The following is a 20,900-nucleotide window of genomic DNA, read 5'->3' on the forward strand; positions in this document are numbered from 1 at the left end:
CCACCCCCGCCCCCCACTCCTCCCCTTCCCTCCCCCCCACCACCCCCCCCCTCCCCCCCATGGAACCAGTGTGGCCAAGAACTGTATCAACAAGAGAAATGTACATACATTGTCTTGGCTAAATGAAAGCCTGATCAGAAGTGTATATAGGGGTTTGTGAGTAGGTCAGGCTTTTTTCTTTCTATCTTTTTTTTTTTTTTTTACAGAATAGTGTAGCCTACAAGGATCAGCCCACGCACTTTGACACCTGGGACCAAAGTAACCAAGAAAAGTATCAAAAAGAAAAATGTATTTATTTGGTCGTGGCTGAATCAAGGCCTGATCAGCATGTAGGGGGTTTTATGCATTGGTCAAGCTTTTTTTTTTTTTTTTTTTTTTTTTTTTACAGTGTGATATAGTCTATAAGGATCTGCCCACATGCTTAGACATCACCTTGATACTGAAAAAGGATAAAAACAGATTGTGCAGTGAACTTTGCAAGAGTGCAGTGTCCTCTGACAATCATAGTTAGAGGAAAGGGGGGGGGGGCCTAGGTGTATTCATTCAAACACTGTTAAAGCGGAGGGGATATTGTCCAAAAAAGGGTATTTGCCAAGGAACGTGGGAGCGGAGGAGGGGTGGGGTTAGCAAAGAAGAAATATTTTCTAATTCAAGTACATAAGAGTAAAAGAGACTTGAGTTTGAATTGATCTTTTTAACGTAGTTTTAATTGTTCTTTTAACATTTGATTAGTTTGGTTTCTTTTTGACAGGTAATCAGCCCTCAGAGGTTTTTAATGGCCCTTATGCACAGGGCTGCAAGCACACTAATTTGATTCAGTTTGGTTCTTCTTCTTCTTCTTCTTCTGCGTTCGTGGGCTGCAACTCCCACGTTCACTCGCATGTACACGAGTGGGTTTTTATGTGTATGACCGTTTTTACCCCGCCATGTAGGCAGCCATACTCCGCTTTCGGGGGTGTGCATGCTGGGTATGTTCTTGTTTCCATAACCCACCGAACGCTGACATGGATTACAGGATCTTTAACGTGCGTATTTGATCTTCTGCATGCGTTTACACATGAAGGGGGTTCAGGCACTAGCAGGTCTGCACATATGTTGACCTGGGAGATCGTAAAAATCTCCACCCTTTACCCACCAGGTGCCGTCACCGTGATTCGAACCCGGGACCCTCAGATTGACAGTCCAACGCTTTAACCACTCGGCTATTGTGCCCGTCGTTGGCATTTTCTAATTCACTGCAGATTTTGTTACAGAACTAAACTTTGAAGGGTGGCAGGTAGTGAAAAAAAAACAACACCTGTCCTGCCATTTGCTTTGAAGATGCAGTGATCAAAGGTCAAGGTCAGAGCATGGATTTTCTGTAGCGAGGCTAGGACAGAAGCTGCAGATTCATGTAGTCTGAATCATGGACTGGTGTACATTTTGTAAAAGACGCTGACAGTGTTTTGTTTCTCTGCAATATGTATATTTGTGTTATAATATATCTATTTGTGGTGTTGTTTTTGTTATTCTTTTTGTGGTTTCTTTTTGTTTTGTTTTTGTTGGTTTCAGTTTTGGGTCCGCTGTGATGGTATTGTGAGCCAGTCTGCATGCATTTGCTCGCAATAAAAAGGTTTTGTCATTGTTGTCTGCCTTGTTCAGTTGTAAAGTAGTAAAGCACTGGTTCTTTTTTTTAATCCAGCCCAGCTTCACTTCAAACTTGCACTGTTTGTGTTCTGTTTTTGCTTGTTTGATTTCAGACTTGGGTTTTTATTTAAATATGTGTTGCTTTTCACCCTGTGATAAAGATGGGATGTACATATTTCTTGCTGCAGTTTATTTGTGTATTGTGTCAATTTTTTTTTTTTTTTTTAGGAGGAGGATTGGTTTACAGAAAGTCATCATTCCATGCCCTGTTTGTTGTGATTGATGTTGTCAAATTTTTGTTTGTTTTGTTTTTTCCCCTCTGAATTCTTTCAGGGTTTCATTCTGAGCCCCCCCCCCCCCCTTTTTTTTTTTGTGTGTGTGTGTGTAATGTATTTTTTTTCTGCCTGTCATATTTATATTTCTGTATAAAATGGACATGATTTAACCCTATTGTAAACCGATATTCCATCATCTATGAATCAAACTGCATACTTGAATTTGAGACGCAAATTGACATAATTGGTGCACATGGGTGCGATGGTTTAGGTGGTGACAGTGCCCTCTCGGTTTGCTTGCGATGTAAGCTGTGCGTGGTTTTTCCTCATGTTTGTGACAGTGGAAAGATATTGCCCAGACATGACAGCTCTGTGTGCCTTGCCTGGGAAATCTCGGCACTCACAGCACACCCAGACACGACAGCTCTGTGTGCCTTGCCTGGGAAATCTCGGCACTCACAGCACACCCAGACATGACAGCTCTGTGTGCCTTGCCTGGGAAATCTCGGCACTCACAGCACACCCAGACACGACAGCTCTGTGTGCCTTGCCTGGGAAATCTCGGCACTCACAGCACACCCAGACGTGACAGCTCTGTGTGCCTTGCCTGGGAAATCTCGGCACTCACAGCACACCCAGACGTCAGCTCTGTGTGCCTTGCCTGGGAAATCTCGGCACTCACAGCACACCCAGACATGACAGCTCTGTGTGCCTTGCCTGGGAAATCTCGGCACTCACAGCGCACTGTACCTACCCCAGGGTGTTCCAGGCAGAAAATGAACCCTGTTCCTCAAGAATCAGACCCAGGGATGATGACCTTAAAACTGTTATGTCGCCTTCAGTGTTTGTGATTGACTGATTTAATTTTTTTTTCTTTATTGGCAGAAAGGAGTAGTAAATAGAGTATTCTAAAACCTTTTTTCTTTTTTTGATAAGTAAATATGAGGAGCAGAAAAGAAAAAAAACTTTATCCCTGTGGCTTAGTTTGGTGATATGCACATGACCAGCTTTGACTTAACCAGGTGGAAGTCTAACGCAGGGATGACTTCTCAGCTGTTATTCTCTCACCTTCAGTGTTTGTGGCGGACTGAAAAGTTGTGTTTTTTGTTTGTTTGTTTTTTGTTGTTGTTGTTTTTGTTTGTTTGGTGGGGGGTTTTTTTTAGCAGAAAGGAGTAGCACATAGAATGTTCTAGAAGCTTTTTTTTTTCCATTTGACATACTTGGAGCAGAATTTATCCCTGTGGTTTGGTTTAGTGATTATGTACATGACCAGTTTTGACTTAACCAGGTTGGAAAATTAAATCCATCCTGGAAGGAGAAAAATTAATGGGTTTTTTTGTTGTTGTTTTTAATGCCACAGATTTTGTCATGCTCACATCTGTACATTCTTTTGAAAAGATCCCTCTTGATGACCAAAGCAGTCCCTATACATGTTGAATGTGCATGTAAATAATGTTTGTTGTGCGTTCTGGGTGTCAGTTGTTTTTTGGGGTTTTGGGTTGGGTTTTTTTTTTATGTTACTGGATTTGAAATGATACTCCCCGAGTTCATTTCACTGAAGCTGCCACAAAAGGAATTGATTCTCTAAAAGGTGTTCATGCATGTGATGTCAGGTTTGAGTTGCGGTGGTTTGGTGTCCTGTAACTCATTTCTGGGTGAATGGTCACTTCACATCTTGGTCAGGTTTTGAGAAAGAGGAGGGTGGAGGTACCACTGACTCGCAGGTTTTGTGAATGTTTTTGAGGTTTTGTTTTGTATTGTTTGTTTTTTTCTGTTTGTTTTTTTCTGTTGTTGTTGTTTTTTTGTTTTTTTTACTAATTTGTTCAGAGCACTTTGATGTGTTGATTTATTTCCATGTTCCATTTTTTCCCCTTAATTTTGGGTTCTGTGTCAAGCATGTCAACATTATGATTATCCGTCACATGGGATGTTCAGCTGTTGGTGATATGAATTAAATGTTGGAACATACACTGCCTTTCTGAGTGTGTGTGTGTGTGTGTATGTGTGTGTGTGTGCATGTGTGTGTGTGTGTGCATGTGTGTGTGTGTGTGTTGTGTCCAGATTCTGTAGACTTGACTGATCCATGTAGACAAAGCACACAGATAAAAGGATAGACAATGAATTCCCTACCTTATGTTGTCATGTTATCAGTAACATGGCTCCAATGTTATTAATGATAATAATGATGTATTGTCAATATCCATGTAAAACATGCTCATTTGTACTGAACACTGTCAAAACTGACTCGTAAAACATGGATTTAAACACTAAAACAAAAATCTGTTCCTATCAGAACTTCTGAAGCAGTAGAGATGCTCCATCACTCTCTCTCAGTTTATCAGACTGTTTCAATTTCCTTTTTTACAGAACTGGAACATGTGGCCAATAATTAAGATCTGTTCCATTTCAAAATTCACAGATTTTTCAACAACAAAAAATCGTCCTTTAGCCACTTTTGTGGTATGGAGGGTTACAGTCACTGGTCCTGAAACTTGGTTTGGTCACAGGTTGGCTGCACTGCTGCATGCATTACCAACATTCTCCATTTATTGTGGTTGTGGGATGGGATAGGGCCTGCATTGTTGTACAGAGATAGATGCAGCCATGTTACATGTTAAATCACAACTTAAAGTCCAGTGGAAACAAGGAATTTAAACGAGCATTAAAACACAGATTTTTTTTTATTTGATTTTTTTTAGAATTCAAAAACAAGGAAATGAAATAGCACAAAAACACAGGTTTTTGTTGTTGTTTTGTTTTGTTTTTTGTTTGTTTTTTTAAAGAAATCTGAAACAAGGACGTCAAATTTCATTATACTAACATGTAATTTCCAGATGTAAGGACAATTAAGTAGTGTTTTTTTGTTGTTTTTTTTATTTCAGGCACAAAAATAAATCCTATATAAATCAAACATTGATGGTGATCAGTGTTTACTTGGTATCAGTTTGTTTCAAATCACATTATTCTTTGGACATTCGAAAACAAAATAGAATTCACGCCCAATAGTTCCAATATTGAATTCTCCTTACACATTCTGTTCACCTCGATCTCCTCTGCCTGCTCCGACCTGTGGTTCCATCTGCAGTTTAAGATTACTGCAACGAAACTTATTTAAAACAGTTAAAGCCCCCCCAGCTGTTTGGAACACACTTCTAAAACCCTTCTTTACGTCAGAACTTAAATCTCCTCTGGTCCAATGACCACAGATCAACTTAACAACACCTGCAGTTTGCAGCTGAAATTACATGCAGCGTTTGGGAGCGCAGCTGGTAACCGCAAATGACTGCCCCTGTCTGTCCATAAACGCTATCCACGAACCTGCAAATAAATTCTATTTATGTCCGTGAACGCTATGCAAAAGGTCTGTTTTGCCACAGGCCTAATGCCACACGAATCTTGAGTGAAAACTGACCTGTGGCATACGGACCTTTGGCATAACGGACATGTGATATAACAGACCCGTGACATAACAGACCTGTGACATAACAGACCTGCGACATAAGTGACTTGTGACACAACTGACATGTGACATAACTGACATGTGACATAACGGACCTTTGGCATAACGGACATGTGCATAACTGACATGTGAGAAAACGGACCTGTGACATAACTGACCTGTGACATAACTGACATGTGACATAACAGACCTGTGAAATAACTGACATGTGACATAACTGACATGTGACATAACTGACCTGTGACATAACTGACATGTGACATAACTGACCTGTGACATAACTGACATGTGACATAACAGACCTGCGACACAACTGACTTGTGACATAACTGACATGTGACAAAACGGACCTGTAACATAACGGTCCTTTGGCATAACGGACCTGTGACCTGACATGTAATATAACGTACCGTTGACATAACGGACCTGTGACATAACTGACATGTGATTTTACGGTCTGTGTCGGGACAGGACTGGTATTTCTTGGCAGGTCATTTTCTCATCAGTCCACGTGGGAAGGTGCTCTCATCACTCCAAGAAATCAGTACTGGAACATACCTGCACAACAACATGATACACACCAACACATTCTTAACTAAGACTACTCGTCCCGAACACCCGTCTGTCTCTGTTCCTGTCTCTGGACTGGTATTTCGAATCTTGACAGGTCCTGTTATCACAGCCACTTGTGGTGCAGTCTGGACGATTACCTCAGTAGATGGACGATTTCCTCAGTAGACCACGGTACTCTCATCTCTCCAAGGAATCCAAATTTGAAAATACCCGCACAACAATAATTATGATACACACCAACACATTTTTAACGAAGACTTTAGTCTCTTTAGTATCTTTATGATCAGAAATCTCTCCCTATTACAGAAGGAAGACCAATATTGTCTTTTTGCCTGTGCGATGACCATGTTGCTATGATGGTTTGCCTTTTCTTTTCAATAAGATTCTCTGGTGATTTGTTGTTCAGATAAGTTATAAATTTAGATTATCAACTGCTGCTTCACAGGCTGGTGTCCACCAAATATTTCCTGAATGCTTGCTTGATTTAAGTGAATTGTATTTTGGAACTGATAGGTCGGCAGCTTGTAAAATGGTGTCAGTAAAGAAGGAATATGATGTATCTATATCCGCAGTGTTTATGAACTCTGTGTTATAGCTAGCAAGCATACTTTCGAATTTCTCCCAGTTAGAATCTTTATAGTTATATCTTGGAACTTTGTCTTTTTGAAATTCTGAAGGTCTTTGAGTTTCATTAAAAGTCATGATGATAGGTAAGTGATCACTTCCCAATGTATCTTTATATGTGGTCCATTTACATTCTGGATATAACGTAGGAGATATGAAAGACAGATCTATAGCAGATGCCCTGTGAGTGACAATATCAGGGATTCTGGTAACGCTGTCATCATTTAAAAGGCTTAAGGAGGAATCAATGATATTTTCTACAAAGCGGTTACAAGTAACTGATACACAAACTTTGTCCCAAAAAGGAGAATGGGCGTTAAAATCTCCCCCAATCAACCATTTTTCATTATCTTGAATATTATGTAACCATTCCGTATTTACTTTGTTAGGGCCTCTCGGTAAATACACAGAGACGATACGTAGAGTAAGGTGATCACTGAACTTTAACACGTGCCGCGCATGAATGAAAATCTGGAGTAGTGCTAGGTGCTGGTGGAGAGCATACACTGTACTCTATTCCTTCTTGAATATATAGTGCGGCACTGATTTTTGTGGCAGTATCTACATGCTGGTGCACAGGTGGATAATAATAACCTGGAAGCTTGGGTAATTTTTTCTTTTTAACATTAAGTGATTGTAATATAAGTGTTTGGTAGTTATTATTTGCCAAATGTTAGATTAGATATGGTAAATTTGTGGATATGGATCTAGCATTCCACTGCATAACCTGGATAGCTTGTTTGCGAATGGGGGGCGTTATGGAGGAGAGTATGTGTATGTTGGGTATAGTGTGTGGAGGGTATAAGGAAAAAGAAAATTAAAAAAAAACCCTCTAAATTAGAAAATAGAATGAAATAAAATAAAAATAAAAATAATAATACAATTTGTGATCGAGTCAACTACTTATACGACTGACCACAGTTGTAAATCGAAAATTAAACAGAAATTTTAGTCACTTAAAACAGTAGCTGCATGGACTAGTTATGAACAAGAAAAAAAAAAAAGTAAAATGCTTGATGTCTAATAAGATGAAATTATATTGTGTTAGAAACGGCGAATTGTAGAAAACTCAGCAGTTCTGTCTCTGTGTTGGAAACAGTCAAGGCTGGTTGTAGCGTTTAAGGTGATGCAAATCGCAATACATAGACCAGTCTGTCAGGACGTTGTAATTGCTGTACCAGTCATGACGAGGACGTGCGGGGTAGAACTGGTGTGGATGGTATCTGGTGGGGCGTGCAGGTCGTCTTGGTCTCTCCCACAGCAGATCTCGGACGTGTCGCCCTACGTTGACTGCCAGTAGACTGGACCCCCTCTGATTCAGATGGACGCCGTCCCGAAGATGATGCGGTTTGAAGTTATCATTTTCTACAAATGAAATGTTGGCCACATCGTACAGGTCGGAGCTGACGATAGCATTAAACAGCTGTCTTCTGATTTCTGTTTTTTTTATCTTTTACTGGTGTGACTTTGCTTATGACAAATTTTATTTGAGTATGTTTCTGCGCAGTTTCTTTTATTGTGGAAACGAATGATTTGCACAGCTCTGCAGGTTCGTTCACTTTCAGGTCGTTGATACCACAGTGAATTACAACAAGGTCCATTTTTTCTGGGGGTGAAGAAAACTCTTGTAGGGATTTCTGTGTCTCATGTAAGGTGTGGTTCCTTTGTTTCGAAGCCTGAAAGCAGTATGATCTTCCAAGTCTTTTTTCTTGTACTCCATTCATTACTGAATCATGTAGGATCAGCACTTTTGGAAGGTCCTCTTGTTCCTCTGTTTTCGTATTGGAACGTTTCGCGTAAGTCTGCTTTTCTTTGACGTAATTTCAGGTTCAGGTTCAGGTTAGGGGCTGATGTTGATCATCGTAGCCTCACGGCTTTTTACGCCCCATCTCATTTGATTAGCACAAGGCCTCACGGCCTTCTTTATGCTATGTCGTTATCAGTCTTGTCTCAGTCTAAGTAGACCCAGTTACAATTATCTTGGACCATGAAAGTCAAACCAAATGTCTTTTAAAATTTTGTGATTATCGATAAGGTTCTTGAAGTTGTTGGTATTGGAAGCATACTTGATGTTAGTGGTTAGTTTATTCCAGTCGTTAGTAACCCTATAACTGAAAGCAAATTTCCTTGTGTTATTGTAATTTGACGAGGTCTTTGTCAGGGACTGGTTTGACGTCATCGTTCTGGAGCTTTTGCTGCTTTGCTGAGGTGTTTCTTTTTTCCCAGTGGTGTTAATGGGCTTGTCACATTTCGTTGTTGTTTTTTCTGGTTCTTTTTCTGGTTTTCTTTTGTTTTGCTGGACTTGATCCGGAACGTTTTGCTGCTTCAGCGTGGGTGATTTTTGTCTTGGGGCTGGATTCCGTTTGTGTTTCACTGGAAACCATAGAAACAGTTGTCTTCGTCAATCGCCCTAGCAATTTTGAGCCTCCACAGTCTTTTCTAGGGAAGAAATACGGTTGCAGAGAGCTGTCACCGTCTGCCTCAAATCCAGTAAAGTAGACACTATGTTGAGGTCTGCCGGGATCAAAGGCCGGTGTCTCTTCGACTTGTTTTGCCGTGGGGAGGTCGGTCGTTGAAGGTAACCTCGAATCGGGCAGTTTACTTTCTGGAGTATGGGTTTTCAAACCACTGCCACTCGATTCCAGTTGCCCGCCGACAGCACGTGTTGATGTAGTCGCCACACGGGCACTGAAGCTTCTTGTTCTCATTTCTTTTGTTGACTTACACCAACTCAGTTGCGGCACAGTCAGGTTCAGCTGCTGGTAGTCTCCACCATTTTGGTTTTCGTAGTCGTGTGTGTGTGTGTGTGTGTGTGTGTGTGTGTGAGTGTGTGCTACGTGTGTGGTGTGGTGTGTGTGTTCGACGGTGTGTGTACGTGCTTTGGTCAGTTTGGTTTTGTGTGTCAGTTTTCCAGGTGTGCTGCTGTGTAGGAACTGTTAAATTAGTTGGTGATCTCAGTGCTGCTTAAAAATGACTTAACTGATGTGTGTTGCTTATCCACGCTTTATCAGTGCTGATAATGTATAGTTCAACAAAACAGTTGTCATACTAAAGCTCGTTGGGTTATGCTGCTGGTCAGGCATCTGCTCAACAAATGTGGTGTAGCGTGTATGGATTTGTCCGAACGCAGTGACGCCTCCTTGAGAAAGTGAAACTGAAACTGAAACATACTGAGAAACCTCTCCATGTGGCCGTACTGTTAGGACGAGGAGAGAGTGTGAGTGTGTGCATCTACCTGTTCTCTGACTTGCGAACCCATTCAACTATTTTCTCTACCCTTCTTTACCTCTCTCCCTCTTTTCTTCTAGCGCCTCCCCCGCAACCCCTTAAAGATTGAAAAGCGACGTCTGACACCATACCGGTTTGGCATGGATAGTCGACAAGGTGTGGGAGGAGAGAGAGCTCAGTAAGCCGATTGTCTCCCATAGCAACGAAATATAATGCGTGCTGCAAACATTACCACGGACACGTGGTGGCAGATGAGCCGCATTGCGAATCACGACGAATCTCAGTTTGTCTGCTGGGCACGTTATATCAAATCAATGTCGCATGCGAGGTAACACAGCGCTTGTTTTCAGCTGACCTTTCGAATCCAAACGGGTATTCTCATTCTGGTTTTGGACAGGCCTGTTCTCATTATGGATGCAGTCAGCTATCCGCCATCTTGTTTGATTGCAAGCGAGCTTGCCCACGAACGATTGTATATCAAGGTAACATTTGATATTGTGTTCACACCCGTGCCATCTCATTTGTTTTAGAGTTCTCCTGCTGTCTCAATGCATTTTGTGAAGCGCTTCACTGATCAATAAGTCTTTTATATTCGTAGTGGAACACCCAAGCTGTGATTTGTTGTGATTTCCAACGGTCGTGGGGTCCTTTTTCTGCACGAATCTCTTCCTCAACAGAGCTCTGTAGGCTAGTCAAAGAGTGGCTTACCGTTACACATTGTTTTGCATTTTATTGCATTTCAGTTCGAAAATTACAGGCTACGGTTCGAAAACATGGAGCTCTACTCATCTAAACTGGAAATATTGATATCATTATCAATGAAATTAATTATCCTTCATGAAAATGTGTCCATGAAATATGATAGATTAGTTAAAAACTACAACAGTTTTTTTACTTATTTTATGAAATAGATATGAAATACGATTCAAGAAATTATTAGATTTGGAAATGATATTTTTTGCATTCACTTTTTAAAAAAATCAGTTATTAGCTGTATTGTAAATGTTTCTTGGACTACGTTTTAATAATGGCTGATGTTGGCTATCATTTCTTTTTCTAAAAATACATGCATTAACATAATATACATTATGGATTATAAAAAAAGATTAATTTATAGATAGGTAAACTAAAGATACATTAAATGATTTATTTATACTGTTAGATAATAAATATAATTAATATGTAAATCAGTAAATGTGTGTGTGTGTGTTATGAAAAAAAAAACGGAAGTGAGCAATTCTTATTTGATAATGATGTATTGTTAAGTTATATATATATATATATATATATATATATATATATATATATATATATATATATATTATATAAAAGTCATTACTTTTAAATTAATTTAAAAAATCATTTCAAGTGCTTGGTAGCTTACTCATAATGCCTTTGGAACAAGTGGTTTTTTTTGCTTTTTTTTTTTTTTTTTTTTTTATCCAAGGTAGTGGTTTGTAATGAAAGACATCATTTGATTGTGAAACTATCCTAAAATATAACCACACAATGTGATAAATGAATAACTATGTAAACAATATATATATATATATATATATATATGCATATATATATATATATGTGCATTTAAAGTATGCTTTTTGTTTAAAACTGCATTGCCTTTTTTTTTTTTTTTTTTTTTTTTTACTGTTGCTCACTTTTCCTTCTTGCTTCACCTTTTAGTTAGAGAACAGAATGTATGCCAACCTTCGAAAGCTCAGTATGAGTGTAACTTTAAAAAGGGTGAGAGAGGTTTCTTTTCCCCCATGAAAACAGTGAGCTGATAATGATAAGAATGATACACATTTTAGTGTGTGTGTGTGTGTGTGTTGTATCATGGAGTCTTCTGCCATGTTTTGATGTATGTAAATGAAAATATATGCATGTAGTCATTCCTCACACTTGTCATGTGCTCACATAAACACACACACACACACACACACACACACACACACACACACACAGTGATTAACAATACATGCTTACCATTCATAATGGTGTTGACATACTTCTTCGTACGTGGGCTGCAACTCCCACATTCACTCGTATGTACATGAGTGGGCTGTTATGTGTATGACCATTTTTACCCCACCATGAAGGCAGCCATACTCCATTTTCAGGGGGAATTGACATACATATATAGATGGTATGTTTTTTTCTCTGGCTTTGTGCAGTGATTGTGAAACGTGTGAGGCAGACATATCCATGGTGAGCAGTGACAACATTCCCACCACCAGCACCCCATAGCAAAAATCAGACATGGCAGCCCCAGCCGCAAGTGTACCAACGGAACCTTCGTACTTTGCCGAATACGATGAAGAAACCGACACAGAAGGGGAGGTTAACACTGCCCATTCTGGCATCGTGATCAAACTGGAACCAGAAAGTGACCCTGAGGATAGCTACCAGACATCTTGCCACACTGCTGCATCCTCCTTTGTAAACAGTGGCGACGGAGAGGCTAAAAATTCTGTGACTCACAGTAGGCAGTTCAAACAAAACAGCTTTGAAAACGGTGTATCCAACACAGTGTACGATTTCTCTGTTACGGTTAAGCAAGAAGAAGGTGGAGATGATTGCAGCATGGCCGTGTTTCCAGTCAGGATGTATCGCAGTGAACATTATCATTCTGGGGAGGAGAATAATATGCTGCAGGGAGATATTGGTGCAGCGCTGCCACAGGGTGACGATGCCTCCGATGGTGGTGGTGGTGGTGGTGGTGTGTCGTTGAGCAGGGACGGCGCCGACAGAGGGATTCTTCACTCATCGGTTAATGCCGGAAGACCGGTTGTCAGCCGACGGAAATTGTCATCAGTGGCACGGAGACTGCCTGCACACTCTTACCGTCCAAGAGCAAAGAGGAAACGGGTTTGTATATATATATAGTGACAGTTTTCAGAACCTTTTCTTTTCTCACTCTTTTTTTTATCTGTGCTACATTTTATGCCGTTTCAGTCATATCAATCTCATGATTCCATCTACCCTGTTTCCCCCCAACTCACCATTCCAACTGCCTGCCCTCCTCTCCCGCTTTTTAAATGAAAACATTAAAATGTGAAAATTGCTATTTAAGTTACCAAGTGTCTGCTATCACCAGTGTGTGTGATTGAGGGGACATGAAACAAAACTCTTGCTTGTACTTTAACAATAGGTCTACAAATGTTTACCAGCATGTGATGGGACATAAAACAAAATTCCTCCTGATACTTTAACAGATTGTCTACAATCACTAGCATGTGTGATGGGACAAAATTCCTCCTCCTCCTTAGCCTCATGACATTCTTCCAAATTCCCTGCACCCAGTTTTTCCAGATGGAAAGTGAATGAACTGTCAATGCCAGGTTTTCCATTGGGCCACATGCTGCAAGACATTGTGCATTGCTACCGTGTCACTATTGTTGGTGTCTGTTCTGATAAAGTTAAAACCCTTTGACAGACAATGTTACATTTCAGCACCAGCCGGGTACTGTTGCTGAAAATGAAATGCCACCTGGCACCAGATGGGGGTTGGTTGTTCATGAACCTATTGCCCTTAACTTTTCTGAGGCCATATTTCATGCATGACACAGGAGAATCCCCAGCAATTTTTTTTAGACGCCATCTTTTTCTGTGCTTGGTGTCAGTGAGCATTGTGCTTGAAAAAGAGCGAAAGGGGTGGGGGTAGTATAACTATAAGGGGAGACAGGAAGGAGGGCGGGTGGTTGGGGAACAGGAAAGGGCAAAAGAAAGACGCTTATGTCTGAAATGATGTGTGTGTGTGTGTGTGTGTGCATCCTGCATATTACTGAAAGCATAACTGAATACATGTACAAGTATGACAATGACATTTTGTACACGTGCCCCTGTCTTAACATGGTGCATGTTACTGACAGCATAACTGAATGTGTATGTGTGTATATATATATATATATGTGCGTGTGTGTGTGTGTGTGTGTGTATGATAGTCATGTTCGACAATTACCATCAGAACAGCAGAGAAGGCAACTGCTGTTCTGACTATTTGGGCTAGAATTTGATTATAGTGAAGAGTGTCTTGCCCAAGTACATCCCCACTCTCTTGGCCAAGACGGTTTTAGGACAGCCGGCGTTGGGATGGTTCCCAAAGGCCAACTAGCCCTCAAGGCTGCAGCACTAAGAGCCAGTGCAATAACTTAACGTACGAGTATGACAATGGCATGTTGTACATGTGCCCCTGATTCCACATGCTGCATGTTACTGAATGTAAAACAGTGACATATACATGGGCCCCTGATTCCACATGCTGCATGTTACTGAATGTAAAACAGTGACATGTTGTACACGTGCCGCTGATTCCACATGCTGTATGTTAGTGAATGCAAAAAACAGTGACATATTGTACATGTGTGTGCGTGTGTGTGCATCCTGCATGGTACTGTGTAGTGAAAGCTGAAAGCATAACTGAATGTACTGCATGTTACTGAATGTAGAACAATGACATTTTGTTGTACACCTGCCTTCTGCTTTTGTTCCTGAACTGATGTCTGTGTGGCATGCCTTTCTTCAGGCGAGCGGCCAGCCTCAGGCGCCTGTGTCTGGAACCGCAGACAGGTCCCCGAGTCTCCTGCTGCCGGCAGTCCCCAAAGAGGAGAAGGACGAACAGACGACCGTGATGCATCCCGAGAATGCCCCAGCTCAGATACCAGACAAGCCGTTGACCAGACCCGGAAGGCGAGGACGACGACGGAATGAGAAACCACAGATGTAAGTGTGGACAACCCAAACTTGTCAGCAAGTCTAAATGAGAAGAAGAAAAACTTTAAAAAGATACCTAAAGAATTTGAGGCTGTGTTTTTCACAGTGTAGCAAGCTGCTAAATTATTCGTCCACCTGTTTTTTGTCGAGCATTCAACAGGTGTAACTGACATAAACTGATAGTGCAGTGTTACTGTTGTGACAGTACAGTACAGTACAATACAATACAATACAATACATTACAACATGATACACAACACCACCCAATACCATACAATGATACATTGTTGTGACAAGCAATACAATACAATACAATTACAATAGGAATTACTTTTGCATGTTTTCTTGGTCAATTAATAAATGAATAAGCGTCTTGTAAACAGCAACTCCTCTACTGACGTTGTGGGTGTTACAGACCCACACTTTGTAAAGAACAAAATACATCAACACAGAAATGTGCACTATTTACTTTAGCCCCTCTTTTCAAACAGCTTCCAGTAGCAGCATTGACAGAAGAAATGTGCTGCTGTGTGTTCATGTCAAATGATTTGGATAAGACAAGCCCAGAGCTTCCTTTTTTGAGGAAGTGTCTGGGTTTGTTCCAGTGTACCTTTTATCTGTCTGTGTGCTAGCTGAGTTTGTGACATAAGCGGCATAGACTTGAAGTTCTGTCCCTTGTACATGGAGAGAGTTACCACTCTAGATTGTTTATTAATCCTTTACTCTCCTAGCCTCATTCTTTAATTTCAAAACTCAACATGCTGTGTTTCCACCAGATTGTTTAGTGTTCTGATGTTCATTCCTAGCAAAAAAAGAAGAAGAAGAAAAAAAAGCAACTGTCAGTGTGCTGTCTTTCTACCTGCTTGTTCAGTGTGACAGGTCATACCTAGCAAAAAAATAAACAAAGCTCAGCAATCTATGTTTTTACTGGCTTGTTCAGCGTGACATTCTTACCTTTTCGACCAGTGAAATGACTCTTTTGTAATTCTTTCAAGTTTCCTACAGCACCAGCAATTGACACGGAATGAAAACAAACCTGGTTCAGGGTGGTGTTTCATTTTCTATCTCTGTTTTGTTTTTCTTCTCTACCCCCTACCCAGCTTTGTCTGTGCGGAGTGCGGCATGACCTTCCGCTGGCCCTCGCGCTACAAGGAGCACCTGCGCAAGCACTCTGGGGAGCGGCCCTTCATCTGCCGAGAGTGCGGCGACGCCTTCACCTCCGCCTCCTACCTGCGCATCCACGAGCGCAAGCACAGCGGCCAGCTCCCTTATCCCTGCACCCTGTGTGGCCAGGCCTTCCTGCACGGCCGCCTGCTGACTGAGCACCGGAAGGTGCACGCAGAGGAGGGGGCCTTCGCCTGCGAGGACTGCGGGCGCAAGTGCGGCAGCCCCAGCGAGCTGAGCCGGCACCTGCAGGCCCTGCACCCAGACAACCCCAGCAACCGGCCCTTCACCTGTCGTCTGTGCCCTGCGGCCTTCCAGCGCAGCTACCACCTGGAGACGCACATGCGCTCGCACACAGGTGTGTTGTGTTGAGTGTTGGGGTTGAGGGTGGGGGGTGTGGGGGGGTTGAGAGGGGGTGGGGTGGGGGGGTTGAAGGTGTAGGTGTTGGGGGAGTGGGGGGATGGGGGTGGGGCAGAGTGTGTGTGTGTGGGTGGGGGCGTGTGTGGGGAGGGTTGGGGGGGTTTGGGTGTGTGTGTGTGTGTGTGTATTTGTGTGTGTGTGTGTGTTTTCTTTCTTTTGGGTTGGCTTGTTGTTCTGTTGCGTTGCGGTAGTGATGTGTACATGTATGTGCTTGTGTGTTTCCGTAAAGAATGATGTTCCACATTATACATTACACCACATCAGCTTGGGCAGATGCCTGACAGCAGCATAACCCGACGTGCTATTCGGGTCTTGAGTGCACGCATAAATAATTGTGTACCTTATCAGAGTGGATTTCTTCTACAGAATTTTGTCAACAACTCTTATGTAGCCATTGATTCTTTTTCAGTGCACCAAGTGCATGTTGCACATGAAACCTTGGTCTGTCGTCTTATCTGATTGACTAGACGCTTGCTATGGGCACAGCCGTTGTTGTTTACATAAACAAGATTCTCACAAGAGTCAGTGCCTCCTTTTTGCCACTTCCTGCCGAGCAATCTGAACTTTTCGGGGTCCAGTTTGGTTAAGTTTTGCCAAAGTTCTAAAGTTTCAAAGTTGCAAGATGAGTTTGATGACTGTTGAGAGCTTTGGCGAATGCTGAACGATGATTCTGAAGATTATTTTGAACTGATTGAACGATTTCTGTGTGAGAATCTTGTAAAAGTTGAGAGATAGGTTGGTTCAAGTGTGAATCGATTGCTGAACCTCTGAAATAGATACTGTCAGTGAGTCAGTCATTAATTTCACTGATATTTATGGGCATTCTGCTTGATCTTCCTGAGTGTGCAAGTTTAAGAGATTATGTTTCTGTTTTCTTTTTGGAGAAGATATATGAGGTAGGTGGTTGTTGGGGTTTTTTTGTTGTTGTTTTTTTCTCCCCACCAGCAAGGGAATATACAGCATCCCTCAAAATGAAAAGAACATAAAATCAGTTTGTTCATAATGGCAACTTAAGCTGGGAAGAAAAAGAAGAAGTGTTAGAAGACACTGCAGACCAGACAAACTTATTTTGAAACACCATGCTGTAATTTTTTATTATTATTGTTTTAGTTTTTTAGTTTTGAATTTTGTGTGTGTGTAGGTAAAAAGCAACATGAGACTGAAAAAAAATCCTTTTTGCAACTTCATTATGTGTAGAATTAGGGAAAATTACTCAGTGCAACAAAAGAAGATAATTATATTTCTTCAATTTTGATGATTACCTACTATCGAAAATTGGAGGAGTTTGTTCCCCTGGCATGGGATTTCATAGGTGATCAGTTACTGAGGGGAGGGGGGGGGGGGGGTAAGTGAGTTAATCAACCATTCTGCCATCTCCCTTCCACCTACCAGTGTCCATATGTGTGTGATGTGTGTGTGTCACTGTAACTCTGTATTGTCTGGTTTGCCTGCTTCATCCATTCAGTCCCTTCAGCGCATACAAAACTCTGCTGCCTGACTCGTCCTCAGAAAGAAAAGATCTGAGCACATCACTCCTCTTTTGCAACATCTCCACTGGCTCCCTGTCTCACACAGAATAAAGTACAAGATCAGCACTCTATGTTATAAATATATTCACAAATCAGCCCCTTCCTATCTCTGTGGCTGCCTTCACCTCTACACTCCATCTTGCTCACTACAATCAGCTTTGGATCCACTCTGTTTACGCATACCCAGATTCAAGCTCTCAACTGTTGGCCGCCGTTCTTTCTCTGTCTCTGGACCTTGCAACTGGAATGAACTTCTTCTTTCGCTTCGTCAAGTCTCCACACTAAGCTCTTTCAAGTCTGGCCTTAAAACCCACCTCTTCCCAAAATAGCCTCCCTTCCCTGCCTCTTCCTTGTCTTCAGTTTCTCCAGTTTTAGAATTATGCATGCGTGTGAATGACTGGTGCGAAAGCGCTTTGATTTGTCTCTGCACAAGATTCAGCGCTGTATAAATACCATTATTATTATTATTTATTATTATGTACAGGTGAGAAGCCGTTCAAGTGCGAGCTGTGCGGGCTGAGCTACACCACGCAGGGGTCCCTCAAGGTGCACATGAGGACCCACACCGGGGAGCGCCCCTTCGCCTGCCTGCACTGCGACCGGGCCTTCATCACCTCGGGCCAGCTGAAGAAGCACTCTCGCACCCACAACAAGCCTGTGGTCACCCTGTCAACCCACAACAACACCGTCTACGTTCAGTCGCTCAAGTCTGTGGCCACCACCACCACCAATTCCGCTGGCGGCAAAGACCAGGGGGCCGGGGCAGACGGCGGTGGCAAGACGCTAAAGCTGGAGATCCAGTGCTTCCCCAGGGACAGCACGTACTCCTGTGACATCTGCCAGGAGGTGTTTGTGCGCTCCATCGACCTGGCCTCACACATGCGCCATGACCACCCCCGGCCACCGCGCCCCCGTAAGGAAAACATGTGCGGGGAGTGTGGCCAGACGTTCTCACGGGCCCACACACTTAAGGTGCACTTGCGCTCACATGCTGGCGTGCGCCCCTTCAAGTGTGAGACGTGCGGCAAGCGCTTCACCCAGCGCAGCAACCTGAACGCCCACTTGCGTGGCCACTGGCAGCACAAACCCTTCCGCTGCACGGTGTGCGGGGTCAGCTACTCCTCGGCCAAGTACCGGGAGCAGCACATGCAGACCCACGGGGAGATCCGGCCCTGTGAGTGCCTGGTCTGTGGCTCCACCTTCTCCTCCAATGCCCTGCTGTCCGCCCACATGCGCAGCCACGACCACTCCGAGGTGGCCGCTGCCTGTGCTGTGACCACCGCCCTCAGGGAGCCGGCCCCCTCTCCAGAGGCCACCACCTCCCTCCCTGAGCAGACCCCCCCGTCATGTGACAGTCAGCCATGCAACGTTCACCCCCCCAACGTCCGTCTGGAGGGGGCCAGTCAGGATGGTGCAGGCAGCCCAGAACCGGAGGCTGAAGCAGGGCAGAACAGCACCGACAGCAAACCGGCAGTCGCCAGCGCTTCAGCAAAGCGTGCCAGAACCTCTTCCAAGCGGCAGGCCAAGAGAGGGAAAAAGAACAATGGCAATGTAATGCCGCGGCGCCGGTCTGTGAAAGTATCAGCGGCAGCAGCAGCAACAGACAGCGGAGGTCAGATGTTTCCAGCAAACTGCAGCGTGGACGGAGAGAGGGACACCATGGGAGGGACGGAGCAGCACTGTGAGTCAGTGGGAAGTTCGCAGCAGCACAGCGAGTCCATCAGAATGTCGGAGCATCAGAGTAGTACTGGGGAAGACAGAAAAGGGAGTGACGCTGATAACAGTGGCCAAGGGGGAAAAGACAAGAGCCCTGAAGACCAGCATGAGGACGATCACTACAGTTCTGACACAGAGCCTGACTCGTAGAGAATTGAATGATCTCATTTCCATAATGATATTAAAATTAAAACATGCACTGATGAATCATTGTACCAGTGACAAGCAGCGTCATGATGTCCAGGTGGAACGAAAACACCATCGTTCATGTTATAATCTTGTGCCATTTTCTCCAACAGAATAATGCAGCAAAAAATGTGATTGAAAGATGATTTGTTATTTATTAAAATGGAGTCAGCAAGACAAATGATTTGCTTGTGCCATGACAGATTGTAAAACAACAACAACAAACAAACAGAAAAAGGAAACCTACAATATTGAGCTGACATGACCAAAAAAAAATTACTTTTCTTGTTTGTGTCATTGTTCAATGTTTATTTTCTAAAGGCGCTTTTTGAGTATGACAGTGAAACTGAGCGATTCTTGTTCAAGAAGAGAAGTTAGCTGGCAGAGAATTTTGGGAAACAATTACTTGACAGGTTGATGTTATAAATGTAGTGTATTATAACTGTTGCGAAAACAAAAAGGGGGTCTGATTTCACTGTAGTTTTCTCTGTGGGACTGATTTTACAGCAGTTATAACTGTGTGTCTGATTTCACAGCTGGGTCTGATTTCACAGCAGTTTTCACTGTGGGACTGATTTCACTGTGGGACTGATTTCACAGCAGTTATAACTGTGGGTCTGATTTCACAGCTGGGTCTGATTTCACAGCTGTTTTCATTGTGGGTCTGATTTCACAGCAGTTATAACTGTGGGTCTGATTCACTGGGGTCTGATTTCACAGCAGTTTTCACTGTGGGTCTGATTTCACTGTGGGACTGATTTCACAGCAGTTATAACTGTGGGTCTGATTTCACAGCTGGGTCTGATTTCACAGCTGTTTTCACTGTGGGTCTGATTTTACAGTAGTTATAATGGGGTCTGATTTCACAGCAGTTTTCACTGTGGGTCTGATTTCACTGTGGGACTGATTTCACAGCAGTTATAACTGTGGGTCTGATTTCACATCTGGGTCTGATTTCACAGCAGTTTTCACTGTGGGTCTATTTCACAGCTGGGTCTGATTTCACAGCAGTTTTATGGTAATTCACACAGTTGGAGAGAGCAGTTTTCTCCTGGAGATTGTTTTCTCCTGAAGATAGTTTTCTCCTGGAGATTTTCCCCTGAAGATTGTTTCCTTTCTCCTGGAGATTGTTTTCTCCTGTTTGCGCTCAGTGTGAAAGAAAGCGACATGCCATGCAGTTTCACCTGTACTGTCTTGACCCAGGAGTAGTCTGTGCATAATAATTAATTTTCATACCATGCCAGCTGTTGAAAAACAGCAGAGTGAGGTGGCCAGGGGATGGGGGGTCAGGGAGGGAGAGGGGGAGGGGGATTGCTTTGGGGGGGTGGGGGGGGGGGGGGAAGGAGGGGGAGGGAGTGAGGGGAATGGTGATTATGTGAGAAACAT

At 42.9% G+C, this 20,900-nt stretch overlaps 1 protein-coding gene across 2 annotated transcripts; it reads left to right on the forward strand.

The window, feature by feature from the left end:
* The first annotated feature begins 10,130 nt into the window (after positions 1 to 10,130).
* LOC143278115 (uncharacterized) lies at positions 10,131 to 20,790 on the forward strand. 2 transcript variants are annotated; one of them, XR_013053837.1, is made up of 6 exons: positions 10,131 to 10,268; positions 11,961 to 12,654; positions 14,312 to 14,508; positions 15,600 to 16,021; positions 18,097 to 20,574; positions 20,606 to 20,790. XR_013053837.1 is itself a non-coding variant. In XM_076583147.1 (5 exons), exons 2-5 carry the CDS (start codon positions 12,046 to 12,048, stop codon positions 19,476 to 19,478), a joined length of 2,610 nt encoding a protein of 869 aa, XP_076439262.1. In that variant the 5' UTR covers positions 10,131 to 10,268; positions 11,961 to 12,045; the 3' UTR covers positions 19,479 to 20,790. The 2 variants fall into 2 exon arrangements, 1 of the variants encoding a protein (XP_076439262.1); XM_076583147.1 differs by having other exon boundaries at positions 18,097 to 20,790.
* The last annotated feature ends 110 nt before the right edge of the window (positions 20,791 to 20,900 follow it).

Source organism: Babylonia areolata, chromosome 35, assembly GCF_041734735.1.
Source record: "Babylonia areolata isolate BAREFJ2019XMU chromosome 35, ASM4173473v1, whole genome shotgun sequence".
Classification (NCBI taxonomy): Eukaryota; Metazoa; Mollusca; class Gastropoda; order Neogastropoda; family Buccinidae; genus Babylonia; species Babylonia areolata.